Source organism: Salvelinus sp. IW2-2015, linkage group LG18, assembly GCF_002910315.2.
Source record: "Salvelinus sp. IW2-2015 linkage group LG18, ASM291031v2, whole genome shotgun sequence".
In the NCBI taxonomy this organism is placed as follows: domain Eukaryota; kingdom Metazoa; phylum Chordata; class Actinopteri; order Salmoniformes; family Salmonidae; genus Salvelinus; species Salvelinus sp. IW2-2015.
The window spans coordinates 27,581,086-27,600,389 of NC_036858.1; the positions used below are offsets into that span (position 1 = coordinate 27,581,086).

General features: G+C 42.3%; 2 protein-coding genes across 4 annotated transcripts; one reads left to right on the plus strand and one right to left on the minus strand.

Annotated features, from left to right (window-relative positions):
* The first annotated feature begins 683 nt into the window (after positions 1-683).
* LOC111977460 (serum amyloid P-component-like) lies at positions 684-3,343 on the plus strand. Its single transcript, XM_024006900.2, has 4 exons — positions 684-865; positions 1,667-1,724; positions 2,341-2,443; positions 2,700-3,343. Exons 2-4 carry the CDS (start codon positions 1,667-1,669, stop codon positions 3,217-3,219), a joined length of 681 nt encoding a protein of 226 aa, XP_023862668.1. The 5' UTR covers positions 684-865; the 3' UTR covers positions 3,220-3,343.
* A 608-nt stretch (positions 3,344-3,951) lies between these two features.
* On the minus strand, positions 3,952-19,264 carry mocos (molybdenum cofactor sulfurase). 3 transcript variants are annotated; one of them, XM_024007924.2, is made up of 15 exons: positions 19,026-19,263; positions 16,243-16,332; positions 11,838-11,904; positions 11,066-11,710; positions 10,826-10,902; positions 10,340-10,536; positions 10,028-10,144; positions 9,523-9,918; positions 9,115-9,277; positions 7,346-7,433; positions 6,980-7,104; positions 5,355-5,451; positions 4,950-5,091; positions 4,754-4,858; positions 3,952-4,379 (listed from the first exon to the last, which is right to left on the minus strand). In XM_024007924.2, exons 1-15 carry the CDS (start codon positions 19,168-19,170, stop codon positions 4,287-4,289), a joined length of 2,547 nt encoding a protein of 848 aa, XP_023863692.1. In that variant the 5' UTR covers positions 19,171-19,263; the 3' UTR covers positions 3,952-4,286. The 3 variants fall into 3 exon arrangements, 2 of the variants coding, with proteins under 2 accessions (XP_023863692.1, XP_023863691.1); XM_024007923.2 differs by having other exon boundaries at positions 10,340-10,539; XR_002879111.2 differs by lacking the exon at positions 3,952-4,379 and having other exon boundaries at positions 4,769-4,858; positions 4,950-5,087; positions 10,340-10,539; positions 19,026-19,264.
* Between the last annotated feature and the right edge of the window lie 40 nt (positions 19,265-19,304).

The following is a 19,304-nucleotide window of genomic DNA, read 5'->3' on the forward strand; positions in this document are numbered from 1 at the left end:
GCACAGAGCGCACTCTTGCTCTCCAGATTGAATTTAGGAACACACCCAAAGAGAAACATTGTAACTTGTTGTTTTTAGGGATATGTTGAGAATTACATGATGGAAATGTATRTATGAGATAAAATTACAATTTATACCTTTTTAGAATTGTATAAGAGTAGCCAAGTCATGGTACTGTTGCAATACAATAGTATTTTCCTACCATGGTAGTGTCCAGAAAAACATGATAGTACCATGGTATTTCTTTCATTGTACTGCCATGGTACATTTTTGTAAGGGCGCACAGCATTTTATCAGCAACAAGCCATTGTTTGATAGATTTTAGAATATTCGCATGAAAATCTGTCGCCAATTGGATGGAAACCTAGCTAATGTGTTGTTTTGTATGTGTTTATATAGAATATAATAGAATCCACTAAGATATAAATACTTTCCTCTTCTCTATTTTATTCTTTGGCCAAAAACCTGATCCATCAGGTTTTGACCTTAAAGTCAAAGGAAATTGACTCGTTGAACTTGATAGAAAAATAGTCAGCTGATTGAAAAGAGGAACAGAAAGTCAGAAGAATACCACCATACAATTGCAGATACATTAGAATGCTGTGTTGACACTTTCACAACCCCTACTGTCGCATGACTAATGGTCAGAAAAAAATATATTGACCATGATTTTTACTCAAATCACCCTTTTTTTGTGTGAAAGTGCATAACTTGCAAAATGTAATTCCTGGCAGCGAGGGGCCTTTTACATTATAGGTGACTCGCTTGCATAACTACCCTATTTCACAAAGACTGAAGATGAGTATTTAAACAACAGGAGAACGAATCCCCTAAGACGAATCCGTTTTTTTACAAAACCGGCAAGGTAGGCAACATTATCATAACATTAAGATGATAACATTATTATAACATTAACATATTATTATTCTAACCACTAAAATGTGTAATGTACAGTACCAGTCAAAAGTTTGGACACACCTACTCACTACAGAGTTTTAATTGGTTTAAACATTTTTTGGTTACTACATGATTCCATATGTTATTTCAGTGTTGATGTCTTCACTATTATTCTACAATGTAGAAAATACTACAAATAAATAAACTCTTGAATGAATAGGTCTGTCCTAACTTTTGACTGGTACTGTATATGTGTGCATACACTGAGTATACAAAACATTAAGAACACCTGCTCTCTCCATGACAAAGACTGACCAGGTGAAAGCTATGATCCCTTATTGATGTCACTTGTTAAATCCATTTCAATCAGTGTAGATGAAGGGGGGGGGGGGGGGGCAGACAGGTTAAAGAAGGATTTTTCAGCTTTGAGACAATTGAGACATGGATTGTGCTTGTGTACCATTTAGAGGGTGACAAAATATTTAAGTGCCTTTGAACAGGGTATGGAAGTAGGTGTCGGAAACCGGTTTGTGTCAAAAACTGCTCAACAGTTTTCCCGTGTGTATCAAGAATGGTCCACCACACAAAAGACATCCAACCAACTTGACACAAATGTGGGAAGCGTTGGAGTCAACATGGGCCAGCAACTCAATATTCAAAAGGTGTTCCTAATGTTTGGTGTACTCAGTGTATTTGTGTAAATGTAATGCAATTTTCTATTTAAAAAAATAATAATGTGTTTCGATTGGATTACATTTTCTTTCTATAGATGGAGAGACTCTTTCTTGTGCATGCTCTGTTTACAATGTGCTGGGCCGTGCCTCAAGGTGAGAAATCTGACCGTTTATTCCTAAATCCAGAGCCTAAAGTTTTTCACGCTACAACAAATATATTGTCTCTGTATTTTATTTCTCATGTATCGTTTTTCCAAGACAGAAAGTACCAAGTTAGCCTAAAGATCTTGACAAAACAGCAATCAGTCTATTTTTAGGTTAGAACAGAATAAACAGTCATTCGTGCAATTATTAATGATTAAATTAACTCTCTCAAAAAGTCTTGGTGGCTGACTATACTGTCTCCACATGTCGAATATGATAATTATTCAGATCTAAATGGCCTACAAGAGAAATTTACATCAGAGCATGTGGGCTCCCGAGTGGCGCAGCGGTCTAAGGCACCGCATCTCAGTGCAAGAGGCGTCACTACAGTCCCTGGTTTGAATCCAGGCTGTATCACATCCGGCTGTGATTGGGAGTCCCATAGGGTGGCGCACAATTGGCCCAGCATCGTCCGGGTTTGGCCGGGGTAGGCCGTCATTGTAAATAAGAATTAGTTCTTAACTGACTTGCCTAGTTAAATAAAGATTCAATAAAAAAAMATATATAATTTGTTCATCATACAGAGGCTATCAGTATTTACAATGTCCTCTCTCTGTCTCATCAGACCTCTCAGGTAAAATGTTCACATTTCCAAAGGAGTCCGACTCTGATCATGTGGTGCTAATGCCAACGGGAGAAAACTATTCTTTTGTGACAGTATGTCTCAGGTAATCAATGTAGTATTCAGTACTTCAATATGTGTCTGTATCTAGCATTAGAAAGCTGTGCAATGCATATGGGCAACAATACTATGGTGTGAGCAGCAGTCAAACARCTGTGATATATTTATTTTTCAGTGGTTATTCTTAGTAAATAAGTGGGTAATAATTAAAAAATTTTTTTTTTTTTTTGCATTTAGTTAATTTCAGCCACAAAATGTATTTCCAAGGCTTAGCTAATGTGTGTATTATGAATTTCCTYAAGGTATTTCACAGATGTCAAGAGGGGATTTTCCATCTTTTCCATGGCAACTCCGACAAGAACCAATGACTTTCTGTTGTTCAAAAAGTCCAATGGTGACATGGAGCTACTTGTTAGAGATAAGGGAGGTACATTCACAGGGCTACCAGATGAGAAGAACATGTGGATGTCTCTGTGTGGGAGCTGGGACTCAGTCACCGGACTCAGTCAGGTTTGGATCAATGGGACGCCAAGTGCAAGGAAGATGGCATACACTGCTGGGAGTGTGCTGGATGGAAAACCCATCATAATCCTAGGTCAGGAGCAGGATTCTTATGGTGGAAATTTTGATAAAGGACAAGCGTTTATTGGTCAACTCACTGATGTGCACATGTGGAATTATGTTCTGTCACCTTGTGAGATCCAGCGCTTCACCAGAGACTTAAATTTCACCCCTGGGAATGTCKTTAACTGGAGGTCCCTTGAGTACACGATTGATGGGCATGTGGTTCTAGAAAACAAGCAAACACCTTGCCAAGAATGAGCAGTGTCAACCAATCATTCAGCGCTGTTGAGAAATGTTGACTATAATCAAACATCTGAATATGCATGTGTGTCTATTCACAACTATTCTGCAAATCATCATAAAAAGTGTTTTTCTAATCAAATCAAGAAACACATTATATTCTTTCCTAAAACAATATCCTCCAATGAATCTAATAGAATTACACTTTTTTATAGTAAATTGTATTTCAGTGCAGGCTCATTGCAAGCCCAGTCTGGGGACAGAGGGGATGGCAACATGGTTGGGAACGGTATGATACATTTTTTAAGTTGACACCCGGGTTAAAGGTCGAATTCAGACGTTTTTAAAGGGCAATTTCTCACGGCAAGAATTTTGCTAGGACTGTCTGGGTGTGGTCTGAGTGGGGAGGGGAAAACTGAAAATGAGCTTTTATTGGCAGAGAGGTTTAGAACTTTCTTATTGGTCTATTAACTAATTTACTGCATGGTGATGTCACCATGGKAGSCCAAAACTCCATCCCACCAAAACAGCCTGAAATTTCASACAGCTCTTACACTAAAAGGGCATTATCATCATTCTCACTGTTCCACAGTATTATCAAATCAATCAAATCAAATGTATTTTATATAGCCCTTCGTACATCAGCTAATATCTCGAAGTGCTGTACAGAAACCCAGCCTAAAACCCCAAACAGCAAGCAATGCAGMTGTAGAAGCATATTATTCCAACTTCATAGTGTGGAAATATATATAAAACACAGAAAAATACYGTTTTTATTTGGGTAAGCAAACATACTTAATCCACATGTTTAAGGACGAAGTTAACCAAATCAGTTATTCAAAGATAAACCCCCAAAATACAGTTTTGTTTATTTTCAAAACATTCAAATCATGAAAACTAAAAAGGTACAGTAATTGATTTACACTTCAGTCTGTATGAGCTCTGTTATTACCTGGGTTGTCTAGCAATATGCAAACACTTATGCAAACACTTCAAATAAATTGAAATTGTATCCATGCAATGGATTTGCTTAAATTTGTTCGCAGTCCAGACAAACGAAAACACATCTGGAATTGGTAACCTTATCATGACATTTCAGACTTTACAGAAGAGCCAACAGATAGGGTAGAATTAGAGTCTTCCAGTGATTGGTGGACCAGGTACACACCAAATGTCACCTAAAAAACAATCAGAACACATTTACAGCATACTGAACGGGCAAAATGGCCATTGTAACCAAAAGGGGTAATTTGGGGATAAAGGATACTGTGTACTTTGCTGTGTGCTTTCTTTGTTATCTTTCTTCTTTTCTATGTACTCTGGCTACCTCTGATCTAAGGTCAATAACACAGACTGTTGCAAATGCAGTCCACCCAGTAGTTAGTCAGATGGTGTTGTCATGGGATAGGGACTTTCTGAAAAAACGCTACACACCCTGGAACATATTGTCACACACTGAAATTAAACACAAACTTCCCCGCTCTCTCTCTCAATCTCTCTCTCTGTCACACACATACACACGAGCACACTGCAGCAGTTGTTTTACACTGACCTTCCCCTTGCGATAGGCAGAGAGAGACAGAAGAGGCTCCTTGGTCTTGGCTCCTGTGCTCTGATCAACCCCGATCATCTGGCATCTGCCACACCGACCTGCCACCTTCACGTCACATCACAAAGAGATGATGCAGTTATAGATTTTCATTACCATTTCAGTAATAAGTGTCACCGTTTATGATCTGCATCCTCACCTGGAAATGGGTATTTCCAATAATCAAATGTGACCAATCATCTTCCTCAAATGGATCCTTTCCAGAGATGACTAAATTGGCCCGAAATCGACTAATAAGCTTCTGGGTGTCAAGAGGCTGATGGTCATCAGAGGATTCCTGTCTGTCCCACAGTGGTTAGATGAACCACAAGGAACAAGAAAAAAGGATGGCTCACATTATAAAAAATGTATTGATCATTCAAATGTAACTGTTAACAGACATTACCTGGGGATTGTTGTGAAAAACTCCCTGCTATCAACCAATCAGCATCCAGGATTCAAACAACCCATTTTATAATGCAGAATTTAGTATGTCACAAATTTAAAATGTCCTCCACCAAGAATGAGTGAGGCCCTCAGGCAATAATAACATGTTATACTATACCTGCTTGTGATATGTCTCTGAAGCAAATCGACACTGGCACGGTTGACTACTAGGTACTGGGCTTCATTCACCAATGAGAGGGCAGTGGACGAGACCTCTGGGGCAAGTCATTATGCATTTAAGAGGGCAAAGAACATTCCAACATTCATGCATACGAAATATACTGAACAAAAATATAGACGCAACAGTGTTGGTCCCATGTTTCATGAGCAGAAGAAAAYAAATCTCAAAAACATTCAATAATCACAAAAAGTGTATTTCTCTCATTCTATGCACAAATTTGTTTMCATCCCTGTTAGTGAGCATTTTCCAAGTTAATCCATCCACCTGACAGGTGTAGCAMATCAATAAACTTATTAAACAGCATGATCATTACACAGGCGCACCTTGTGCTGGGGACAATAAAAGGCCACTCTAAAATGTGCAGTTTTGTCACACAACACAATGCCACAGATGTCTTAAGTTTTGAGGGAGCATGCAATTGGCATGCTGACAGGACAGCAGGAATTTCCACCAGAGCTGTTGCCAGAGAATTGAATGTTCATTTCTCTACCATAAGCCGCCTCCAACTTCGTTTTAGAGAATTTGGCAGGACTCCCAACCGGCCTCACAACCACAGACCAAGTGTAACGCCAGCCTGGACCTCCACATCTGGTTTCTTCAGCTGTGGGATCGTCTGGGGGGGGGGGGGTATTTCTGTATGTAATAAAGCCCTTTTGTGGGTAAAATAAATCATTCTGATTGGCTGGGCCTGGGTCCCCAGTAGGTGGTCCTGGCTCCCAAGTGCGTGGGCCTACCCAGATGGTCATGCGCCATCACAATCGTCAGTCTCTCTCCCACTACTCTCTCCTCTATTATCCTATCATCTCTCCATTCTGCTAAATCCTTCTCCCTCTCTCAACATCGACAAGACGGAGCTGCTCTTCCTCCCGGGGAAGGCCTGCCTTCTCAAAGACCTCTCCGTCACGTTTGAGAACTCCACAGTGTTGCCCTTCCAGAGTGCAAATAACATTGGCGTGACCCTGGTCAACACCCTGTCGTTCTCTGCAAACATCAAAGCAGTGACTCGCTCTTGCAGGTTCATCCTCTACAACATCCGTAGAGTACAACCATACCTCACACAGGAAGCGGCGCAGMTCCTAATCCAGGCACTTGTCATCTGCCGTCCAACCGCACTGCTTCTTAACACAGCGCGCCTCCAACCCGGAAGCCAGCCGCACCAATGTGTCGGAGAAAACACTGTGCACTTGGCCCTCTTGGTTAGCGCGCACTGCGCCCGGCCCGCCACAGGAGTCGCTGGAGCGCGATGAGACAAGGATATCCCTACCGGCCAAACCCTCCCTAACGACACTAGGCCAATTGTGCGTCGCCCCACGGACCTCCCGGTCGCGGCCGGCTGCGACAGAGCCTGGGCGCGAACCCAGAGACTCTGGTGGCGCAGCTAGCACTGCGATGCAGTGCCCTAGACCACTGCGCCACCCGGGAGGCCCCTCATCTAGCTATCTTAAGATGAATGCACTAACTAACTCGCTTTGGATGAGAGCGTCTGCTAAATGACTAAAATGTCAAATGATACTCTAGTATTGCATCTGAAATTAAGTTTACCAAGGACATTTCCCTTTCACCTTTTTCATGGCCCTTTTTCATGTCGCGACTGAAATCAGGACTTTGCCTTATCAAACGACAAGGCTGTCCAAGGAACTCTGAGAGCCATGATGCAGCTTCATCGCCACAGTCCACTGTCTCCACCCTTGGGATGGAGAGAATACAATAACAACATTTCTGAATCAAGGGGATGGTSAAATATCCTTATTTTAAATGATCTGTTATAACATCTGAAGGTGACTAAAAGGTATTGAAAAAGTACTCAGTGGCAGACCAATGATTGTGGGAAAATGCGTCAAAATTAAACATGTCATTCTGATGATACATGTCTTTCAAGCCTACTCTACAAAGACATAGCTAGTAGTTTAATAAAAAAGCCAACTCACCTGTCACCACACACCATGTTTTGACACACCCTATGACTCTGGTGTGGCTCATTGTGGTTTTCCAAAGGGACACAAATAGTGTTCATTCCTGAGAGAGAAGAGGAACTCTTTTAGAACAGTTCTGAAAATGTGTTACTGAAATGTATTTGCGGGGTGCTGCTGAATAAAAATTCCTGACGTGTCACAATAAAACATTTTATAAATGTATATACACTGCTCAAAAAAATAAAGGGAACACCCCCAATAAAGGAGTGATTCTGCAGGTGGTGACCACAGACCACTTCTCAGTTCCTATGCTTCCTGGCTGATGTTTTGGTCACTTTTGAATGCTGGCGGTGCTCTCACTCTAGTGGTAGCATGAGACGGAGTCTACAACCCACACAAGTGGCTCAGGTAGTGCAGCTCATCCAGGATGGCACATCAATGCGAGCTGTGGCAAGAAGGTTTGCTGTGTCTGTCAGCGTAGTGTCCAGAGCATGGAGGCGCTACCAGGAGACAGGCCAGTACATCAGGAGACGTGGAGGAGGCCGTAGGAGGGCAACAACCCAGCAGCAGGACTGCTACCTCCGCCTTTGAGCAGGAGGAGCACTGCCAGAGCCCTGCAAAATGACCTCCAGCAGGCCACAAATGTCACTCAACTTCAGTGAAAGCACCGCGAGCATTCAAAAGTGACCAAAACATCAGCCAGGAAGCATAGGAACTGAGAAGTGGTCTGTGGTCACCACCTGCAGAATCACTCCTTTTTTGGGGGTGTCTTGCTAATTGCCTATAATTTCCACCTTTTGTCTATTCRATTTGCACAACAGCATGTGACATTTATTGTCAATCAGTGTTGCTTCCTAAGTGGACAGTTTGATTTCACAGAAGTGTGATTGACTTGGAGTTACATTGTGTTGTTTAAGTGTTCCCTTTATTTTTTTGAGCAGTGTATATATATATATACACTCAGTTTATTAGGTACACCACCCCTTTCAAGAAAATGGTTCGCTCCTAGAGACAGTGAGTCACGTGACCTGCTATATAAAGCAGGCGGACAGGCATAGAGGCATTCAGTTACTGTTCGCTTGAACATTAGAATAGGCTAAACGAATGGGTCCAGGGGCAATTGTTAAGGTCAACGGCATCATGAACTTTATCCAGTACCAGGACAGTTTAGCCAAAAATCTGGTTGCCCTTGCCAGGACGTTGAAACTTGGTCACAAGTAGATCTTTCAGCAAGACAATAACCCCAAGCACACATCAAAACAAAATAATAAATGGTTAATTGAACACAAAATCAACKTTTTGCAATGGCCATCTCAGTCTACGGACTTCAGACCCATTGAAAACCTGTGGTTTGAATTGGAGAAAGCAGTCCATAAGCGCAGARGAAGGATACCAAGGATCTGGAAAGATTCTGTATGGACAAATGGTCTAAGATCCCTCCCAATGTGTTCTCCAATCACATTTTTTTTTTAAAGGCTCAGCGCTGTTATACTTGCAAGGTGAGGTATGGGAAGGTATTGAAAACAGGGGTGCCTAAAACATTATTACTTGTTAAACAAAATGTCTTTCTCTGGGCAATTGTATTAGTATAAAATAATAATAAAAAAACATTTGCATACATTTACATTTTAGCAGACACTCTTACCCAGAGCGGCTTAAAGTAGTGAGTGCATACATTATTGATATAATATAGCTCAGATTTTAAGAATTTATTTTATAGTCTTTTTTGCACATCTTTATCTAGGGTGCCACAACCTTTGGAACTGACTATATAGATGTCTGACCTGAGGCCTGCAGGAGCAGTGTGTTTGTGGGCAGGTAGATCTGTGGATGAATGAGGCATAAGCGTGGTTCTCTCTTTTGGTTCAGACACACTCTATTACCATTCACCACCATCCAGCCCCGGTCATGGAGCAGACCCAGAGCCCCCACTGGCCAGTCAGTCACCTGCATAAACCCATATCACAATCAAAACACAGAAGAAGTGAGAAATCCATTGATAGTACTGCCAGGCAAACACACATATTGTAATTGTGTTCAGTTGATGAAATAGTACTTCTTACAACTAATATCCAACAATAGGTTTTTGATACTTTTATCAAATCATAATATGGGTATTTGGTGAACTATAATKATTTGCATTGTAGATTTAATGACAMCCKAACAATATTAAAAGTGAAATGTGCTCAAACCTCAAACGCTGCACAGGATTTGATGGGATATATGTAAATGTTAGTCAGAGTCTGGGCCTTCTCATGGCTCTTTGCATCTTTGGTGATGGCCTTCCCTCCACGTTGGTTCACAACTGGATCTGTAGAGGCCTGCACTCTCTCATCTATGTGGTCAGGTTTACCATTGGTAAGCATGGTGAGCAGACATTGACCGGAACCTTTAGAAGAGGTGTTCGACTTCAGTCTGTCTAGTTTATCTTGGTCCACTTTTACTGGTTTCTCCACAAAGCAGTCCGCAACGAAGTTCAGGAAGTTTTGGCAGTCCTGGAAGGTTGACATGTAGCCGAAAGATACACGCACAGATCCCGTTGGACGGCCGTCTACCAGGTCTATGTTGTCTCCACAGACATGACCCGCCTCGAAGAACACAGAAGAGGACATGGCAACAGTATGTTAAGATGAAGAATAATCTTTATCGTCTTTCGCACAAACACATGTGCAATGACACTTACAATTCATTACTCACCTGGAGGTTGCTCTTCACCACTTGATTGGTGATGCCAAGGAAGAGCTGACAGGCACCTGTGTTGCAGAAGCAACCTGTCCGCACATGGATATTAAAAAGGCTAGCCAGCTTGTCCACCTAAGGAGACGAGAGAATGGAAAATGCCTTGACATTTAAATCAATCAGCAGAAACGTAAGACAAAAAAAATAATGGCATTCATAACACACTTAGGCGTTGTTAATTCTGAATTGACTTCTGTGTGGATGTGTGAAATCAATAAATGCAAAATAACTCTAGGGTGCAGTAAATAAAATAAGCTAATTGGAGTGGACCTGAGAGTATCCAATCATTTGTCCATGACAGTCCATCAAGTTGAAGTTGAGGATGGCTCCCTGTGTGCTCGGGTTCTCAAACTCACTGTGGGAGTATATCTGAGCAACTGGTTGTCCGTTGCCATGGCAAAGACTAGACAGCAACATGTAGGTATAGCGTGTTAAACCAAATGTATGCAGCTGGATCTTGTCCATGCCTCCTGAAGGAGAAAAAAATTATATTGAGCTGCAATACAATAGTAGAAGGGTTTCACTGACTCATTTCAATCTCTGTAGAATATTGCTCCCCTCCTTACTGGTGTTAAAGATTTCTGTCAAATTGATGCAATGAACAACCACTCAACCATTTGAAAATGATTTAAAATTCAGAGTTCTTACTTTGATACTTATTGTAATGACAGATGATATTGATGCATTATATTGATGCATATTGATGCATCACTTTTTGTTTCATCCATGTCTTTTACATTATTCACATGTACATACCTGTGAGCGTGTGGAGAGAATCAAAACTATGATTTAGAGCAATGATGTCTAGGAAAGAGATGGTGCCATCTTCAAACCTTAAATCGAGAACAAAACCACAAGATGCATCACAAACAAAGAATCACACAAAATATTTTCTCTCTAAGCCTTGCTCACTCAACTTCATAAATAACTTCAAAAATCATACTTGTTCATTTACCACGTGTATAATTACATTTCCAAGCTCATGCAATAGTTTACCGGCTAGCCATATTTGGCGCTGGCACATAATAGTTATCCCCTGCTAGGTAGGCCGCTGCTGTCCCCCCACCAAAATACGTCTTTCTTAGGAGGGCAGCTGTATCATTCCGGACCAGAAGAGCCCCTAAACCTGTGGGGAAGCCAAACATCTTATAGAAGGAGAAGGGAACAAAGTCAGCTGGGTGCTCCTGCAGATCCAGCGGAGAGCAGCTGGCAAAAGAGGCAGCATCCAGCAGGACGAACCACCGGCCCTCGCTTTCACACGCTGGGTACAGTTGCCGCGCCTGGATGCCCCTCACGTACCCCAGAGGGTATTTTCTGCCAGAGAAATTGCTCTGTGCTGGGTAACAGAAGAGGTGTGGTGTCTGGCAACTGCTGCCTTCACTCTGGGCCACATCTTTGGCTCTGGCCTCTATCTCCTCGGGGGAGACAGGTAGAGAAACTACTCCTAGTGCTGAAGTAACTCCTCTGATACCAACCACCGAGGTATGGTTATCAGTCAGATAGCAGAACTGACTGGCTGGCTCCGCAGCAGTGGGAGGCCTCCAGGGAAAGCTCTCAGCGACTAATTTGAGAGCTGCCGTACTGCCAGAGGTGAAAATCACTGAGTATTCATCAGGAGTGGTGTTAAAATGCTGCAATATCCTGCAAGAAAATACATTTCTGTTCAGTACATGTCCTCAATAGGAGGGCATAAATTAGTGGTCACACAGTCACATTCATTAGGATGGTATAATGGTGATTAATTATTTCTGTGAAAGGAGAGGCTTACCTGTATCGGACATGCTCCACTGTGTCATGTGTCAGTCTGCTGCTGGGGTTATGGCTGTGAGGGTTGCCTAAAAACAAAAATATTAGAAGAATATATTGAAACTATTTCTCAAGCAAGAATTTTGCTAGGACTGTCGGAGTGGTATGAGTGAGGGGAAAACTTAAAACTAGCTGTTATTGGCAAAGAGGTTTGGAACTCTCTGTTATTGGTCTATTAACCAATTTAAAGCCTGGTGATGTCACCAGGCAAACCAAACACCCGCCCATGCACAGTCTGATTTAAAGGTCCTGTGTAAATTGCATTTTCAACCAGCAACTATCAGGAGATAACATTGATGAAATGTTTTCACACTTTTACAGTGTTAGTTTCATCAGTTGTTGTACAATATGATACAAAACACAGGAAAACTTCATTTGAACTAAACTGGGCCTTGAAGATAGAGGACCCAGCAGCCTATTTAGTTGGTGTGGAGCAGCAACAGTCTCTGAGTCGGAAGTTCAGGTGCAAATCAAATCAGTCAAATGTAATTATAAAGACATCGGCAGATGTCACAAAGTGCTATACAGAAACCCAGCCTAAAACCCCAAACAGCAAGCAATGCAGATGTAGAAGCATGGTGGCTAGGAACCTAGGAAGAAACCAGGCTCTGAGGGGTGTCCAAAAATAGGAGGTATTTATTTACAGTGCAGGGCAGGCAGTGATGAAGAAGACTGGATACAGTCTCTACAGTCAAGTGAACAGTTTGTACTAGGAAAAACAGTTGACAAAAATACTTGTACTTTGCAATTGGCTACGTATAGGCAAAACGCCTATAAACAAATCTGAGTTTGGCAGAGCTATAGCCTAGTAACAGGGAACAAAACCGGAAAAGGAAATTATTTGAGGAACAGACCCCGAACTGGAAACATAAGTGATCTATACTGTTCTGGAACAGAATAGTTCTTTTAAAAGAATGGGAACCAGTTAATAACATTATTTTTACATTCCAAGCATATTTTTTCCAGTCCCCTTACTCTGTCACTCACAAACGTATTCCAGTGCCTGTCTGCCAGCTGGAAATCTTTGCCAGAGGGTGTGCATGTGTGTGTGTAGGGTACCTGCCCCTCCCCTCTGAAGCAAGGTTACAAGCATTATTCAGAAATTAGGGAGAGATGTTTAAAAGAATGGATTAAGGAAGTTAAGGAACCTATAGTTATCACGTTTCACATTGTATTTATTAACTACAAAAAGCTAAGACGTGTTTTTAATTATAGTTCTGCTCTGCACACACAACAAGCTTGTTAGTTAGTTAGCTAGTTAACGTTTGCTCTGGTCCAACGTTAAACCAACTCGGAAGTTCAAAAACGTTCAAAGTTCTCCATAGAAGTCGCCCCTCTGTAGGCATAATTCTGTGGGCCTTATTCAGATAATGTATGTCATAACAAGATGCCCAGCACTTCAAGGCAAGCTTCCTCCATRCGCTCTTTATGTTGCATCTCACGCCCTACACTGTGTCTGGCATCATAGTGTGTGTGTTTGTATTTCATTATGATTAAACCATGCTGTTAAGACAAAATAAAATTAGCTGTTAACGACTTCCTGTACAGATTAAATCACTTACRTGCTCCATGGCAAGCTGCTCTATCAACACTGATAGGTGAAGTAATTTAATGTAGAGCTAAATGTAAAAAAAATATATAGTTTTCAGAGGTTTAAAAAGGAAGGCAGATGACCTAGGTGTGACATTATGGCCCAATCCAGCCTTTTTGCCTAAGGTTTTATCACCCGTTCACATCAATCAAGCCCTCGAGCTGGCGGCCTACTGCCCCCCTCCTTTCCAGAATGCGGAGGAGGAGCGAGCAAATCTCCTGTGTCCAGTCCGTTCCCTCAAATGCAATATGCAAGCCATGGCGCACTACAGGAAGTCAGACCAGTTGTTTCTGTGCTTTGGTGGGAAGTAAGTCCGGTGCTGCTGGGTAAATTAGACAACGGCCGACCCCCGCCATTCAGTTTATGCCCCTACACCTGTTTGTGGGGTTTGGGGGGGGGGGGGGGGGGGGGCTAACCACGGCAACGGCCTCCTGGGGGCTGGGGGGGGTTGGCTGCATCACCATCTTGGGCTGGCGAGCACCTGTTTTAGGCTAGTGGTAGGGCCAAGGGCATGTGTAGGACTGGGCCGAGTTAGAGCGGCAAGGTTGACGTGCGTCAGGCCTCCCTCTGCCCCGACTCTGTGATGCCTGGTTTCTGGGCTGTGCGTTCCACAGCGGTGTAGCCTGACTCAGCTGTTTTGTACATTTGATGGCACGCTCAGCCATGGGGCTGAAGAGCAGTACGGGGACCACTGGGAGCTATCTCAGCATCCTCCTGGAGTCATCGGACATTGGGGCTTGGGCGAACCAGACCTGGCGACGAGTCACAACCACGGTGAACATCAGTCTGCCTAGCTCTCTAGTCATGATTACAAATGCTTGAAGAGATACATCATTCAGGCTGCAGAGATCCAGGTCTGCTATGAATTCATCCACCTTAGGCATATTGTCCAGCCCATGTTGTTTTGTGTCGCCCATGGCAGGTAGCATCCTACTATCCTTGCCGTGGTGGGCGAGAGCCCGCGGGTTGGCCCAGCATCTCTGAAGCTCCGTAAGAAAAGCGGGTGAAGGTGGCCCCCCGAACAGTGTAGCTGCTGGGGCCTTCTTAAAGAACGGGTTAGCTGCAGGGGCTGTGGCTTGAAGGTCATCAAGCTCTAGCCTAGCTAAGGCCGCACGCAGGACATCGCATAGTGAGGCAAAGCTTTCTTTTGACTCAGTTTGATCAGAGCCTTGGAATGACTCCTCTAACCCATCTTTAGCATTGAGACTGAATGCATCTACAACACTGGTTGGCCCCTTTCCTTCACAATGTTGGGCATGTCATCATCCTGGACACTAAAGTGCCGGTTGGATGCCTGAGTGGAGAGCAGGTCATCAGCACGGCTATCTGAGTCCTCTGTTGCGTCCCCCATGCTGGAGGGAGTGCTAGAGGGCCCGACTCAGGGTGCTTGAAGGAATGCAAAATCGTTTTTTTCTGCTCTGTCTCAAAGGATAAGGAATCGACCTTCCAAGTGAGGCTCTTATTTTTTCACCTTTTTCACCTATTATATTACTTAAATCATTAACTAATATAAGAGTAACCGGGGACTGTATTACAACAGCTACCACAATATACAGTAAAAGGTAGAGAGCTACAATAATCTGGCGGGAGTTGTACAGCRCCCGCAAAATAATTTTAGGTGAGCCTAGCTATGACTCCAGGGCTGGAGCAGGAGAGATATGTTTAAACGTAAGCTTATTTATGTGAAACACGCACGAATGGCCGTCGTTTGGTAAGCCAAGCTGACAACACACAGTGGAGTTGGCAGACTAGCATGTCAGTAATACCTGGGGAGAGGGATGCCTAGGGAAGGCAATGCGAATCTCACGTCTTATAGCTGGCTAGGCTAACAACCTTCCTAGACGCGGTTATCTAGGGAAGTGACCCATTTGAGTTTTAAATAGTCGAAAGATGACTAGTGTCCTGTGGCCTCGATAACGAGCATGGCAGTGTAGAATATCTTGACAAGGTTAGCACCAGAGTACGGTGGACAACACACACATACAAACTAGCTGGTGGGCTAGTTTGTATGTCAGCACAACTCGAGAAAGCCCGATATCCTCTGATAAAAGGGATAGGTAGGGGAGAGCTGTCAAACAGCATCGGAGGGCAAATTTCGCGCTCTGACACACAGGTCACAGGCCGTTGGTGACAGACTGACAATACACACAACTCACACAGAGTTTACCTACCGGGACCTGCGAAGATGCAATCTGAAAAACGGGAGCAGCGGAGCAGTCAACTTGTGCAGTCAACTACAGCTCCGCTGACTTTGCGAGAATAAATAAGAGACAAGTGCATGGTAGCGCATGGTCTGACGTTTTATATGAACACTGGGGCATGTCCTCCCATGCTGTCAGGTCACTGGTGTGACTTTGTTGTTATATCTCGACCTGCGTGGAACGTGAGGGATATAACCCATACTGTCAACCATACTGACGGTCTGAAAGGTATGTAGTAGAACTGGTCGGAGCAGTGGAATGGAATGAAAAATAATTATGGTTCTGTTCGGAACTAAACTAGTGGAATATAATTTGTTACCCCAACAAGTAGCTCTCCATGAATAAGGAGAATGGGGATCCTAAAAGGACTTGCCCTGACCTGGCATACACCTTGACATGCAATGGCCAATACATTACTTGTTAATAAAAACAAGAGCATCATTTACATAAATAGTCCAAAAATGTATTTAGCAATCCCAGATTTCCCCTTTAATCAAATGACTTTTCACACGTAACAATTCAGCACATTATATCAGTTGTAGCTAATTATATTTGGTATGTGAGGAAATACTCACCATATACATTCGTGCAGATATCCTGATAGAATTCTCTCACCAATGACTCAGGATATAGTGTTGTTCCAGCATGATCCAGGTATGTAATGCCTGTCAAAAAGTTGAAATTAGAGACTCTCGGCAAAGAGTTTTTATCTGGATATACCCTGCTGAAAAAAACTGTTCTAAAAAACAAGCTGGTCAGTGCTGGTATGATGCCGGTCAAGCTGGTCTGACCAGCATGGTCTAGCTCATTTAGCTGGTGACCAGCCTTTGCTGTGTTTTGGACACTGGTGACCAGCCTTCACTGTGTTTTGGACACATACCAGTTTATGCTGGTGATGCTGGTATACCAACATGGTCTTGCTGGTTTTGCTGGTGACCAGCCTTTGCTGTATTTTGGACACATACCAGCTTATGCTGGTGATGCTGGTAAACAAGCTGGTCTATGATGGTCTAGCTGGTCAATCTGGTCTGACCACACCCATCATTATCATATTCCTCAGCATTCTCTATTGCGGTTTCATTTTTAGAATTGTTTGTTTCAATATCTTTTTTGTTTGTTGTGTTTGTGCATGTACATTGAGTGATTCATTAATATTATGCTACACAAAGATACATCACAGAACTGTGGGAAAGCAGTGTTTGGCAGGTGAGGGTGAAGGACACTGTCTACAGGTGTCCTAGCTAGCTAATTACCGGTGGGTGTCGACCCCGCCTCCCGCCTGTGTACTGGGGTCCTAGCTAGCTAGTACACGGTGTCTTTCGACCCCAGCCTTTCCGAGAACCTGCCCTCGGTGTAACGTTAACAGAACTCCGGGAAAGCAGTGCTCGGCAGGTGGGGGCAAAGAACACTTTCTCCCAGTGTCCTGGATAGATAACTACCGGTGTCGCCTCCGGCCTGTGTATCGGAGTCGTAGCTTAAACATTGACCAAAAGAACACCCACATGCAGGAACACCCTGAATTGCAGGCCCCAAGCACACCCTTCTCGTTTTTTCAGCAGGGTAATCACTTATGTGCATCTAATAACAACACTTGCACTACTAGTGGTAAGCACAGGTATTGTCATAAGAACACAACAACATATTATGGAGGACCAAACCTACTGTAATTATAATTTAATTAATTAATAAATACATGCACACATAAATAGATAAATTAATTCATAAATCCACACATAATTAAAAAAAATTGCAAGGAAATACAAAAACACTGACTAAAATTWATATTCTCTACATATCTGTACGTATTCAATTATTTATCTAATTGTTCAAACTTTAATACATTTTATTAATTTATATATTTGTTGTATTTCTTCCTCCAATACCATAATGAGGAGGTTTCAATCAAACTTCTGTGGGTGGTATCTAACACACCATTGGTTGATCAATGTCACAGCACGTGGGTGGGTATAATTTGTGGAACATTCCAACAGGAATCTGTTKCAAAAACTTTGTAAAGTACAAGGTTGCCAACAAATAAGGCATACAAAATAGCATGATCAATTCGCCTAGATAACTAGCTGCCGAATAGGCATCAATTCACCACATAGCTTATTCTTAATATTTGTCCATAGGCTACCAGAGACATTTTTCTGAATAAACGTGGTGAGTGATAACTTAAGGAAATAGTCCACTCCCTACCCGGTATCTTATTCGGCCGCTATACAACTTTGTATGCATTGTTTGTTGGCAACCTTGTTATTTACGAAGTTTTTGGACTAGATTCCTGTTGGTACGTTCCACAAATTATACCCATCCACAGCACGTTGCTAGACTGCTTTTGCACCACCTATGTGAAGCTAGCCACAATAATGATTAGCCACGAAAGTAGAATTGGAGGATTGCCTTCAAAATTGAAACTGACCCAAACAGATACAAATAGTGGGATCATGCCACATTTGAAATGGATAATAATTAAACGTTTGGAATGTTGTTATATAAGTTCAACAAAATACAATAATTAGTTAATTTGAAATTGCACTGTGGATGTATTAGACTTTAGAATTGTATTGGGGGCATACTGTATGCATTGTACAGCCTTGTCTATGGATCTTGGGTCCATGAAATGTTCACAACTGTGAAGAGTTAACACACATATTAGTGTCGTAGCTCTTATGGCAGGACTTTGACACCACTGTGAAATGAGCCACATTAGCTCACAGTCAACCTACTGTGTATTGAACGTTCATATTGCAATGTACAGCTTTACCTATGGATCTTGMCTCCATGAAATTAGGTATCAGCCTACTCGGTGACACCCACAGAATACAGCTGTTTAGAGCTTACACAGCAGCATATAATAGACTTCATCTCCAATGTCCCCCCAAAAAAGTGACATATCATATTGATACATAGCTATATGAGCTACACATAATTTTTMGGGGGATGCTAATGTGAAACAAAACTTTGAATACGTTCTGTCATACTTAAATGCAGCCCAGGCAAATGTAATCGCTTAACACGCCGTGGCGTTGATCAACCAATGGTGTGTTATATACCACCCACAAATATGTTTGCTTGACACCCCCGCATTATCATATTGGAGGAAGAAATACATAAATAAATAATATAAATGAATAAAATGAAAGAAAGTGGGATTAATTATTTAAATCGTGAATATATTTTGTTTCTTCTTTTCGTGTACATTTATTTATGTATTAATATATGCATTTATCTATGGCAGATTTGGTCCTGCATAACATATACAGTAGGCAGACCTATGTTACAATGTTACATCACCTGTTTGCATTGAACCAGCTTAAGTTAACATAAACCCCACGCAAAAAGTAGCGCACTGTACCTTTAATCCTTGAGAACTCCCGTTCTATCACGTCTTGGAATACATTCTTATAGCCGTAATGATTCCACACTTCCTCGAAGCTCTCAAACGTGCACAGTTGATTAAAATTCAACGATTCCTTCTCCATGGCCTCATGCAGTGGCATTTTCGCGTCTTGCACATGTCGAATGGCAGAGTTGACAAAGTTCTAAATCCACACTGCATCTCTGACAGACAGTGACAGTCTGTTTTAGTAGTAGTCAGTTGTATCGAAACGATTTACCTCGCATTCCCATGACA

Bases quoted from the DNA above. Each gene is read 5' to 3' on its own strand.
- mocos (XM_024007923.2), bottom strand. From the start codon at position 19,170: ATGCCACTGCATGAGGCCATGGAGAAGGAATCGTTGAATTTTAATCAA. The intron at 10,540-10,825 runs GTATGTACATGT...TTTCTCCTTCAG, and splicing joins TTCTCTCCACACGCTCACAG to GAGGCATGGACAAGATCCAG. The intron at 9,919-10,027 runs GTGAGTAATGAA...GTGTTCTTCGAG, and splicing joins TGGTGAAGAGCAACCTCCAG to GCGGGTCATGTCTGTGGAGA.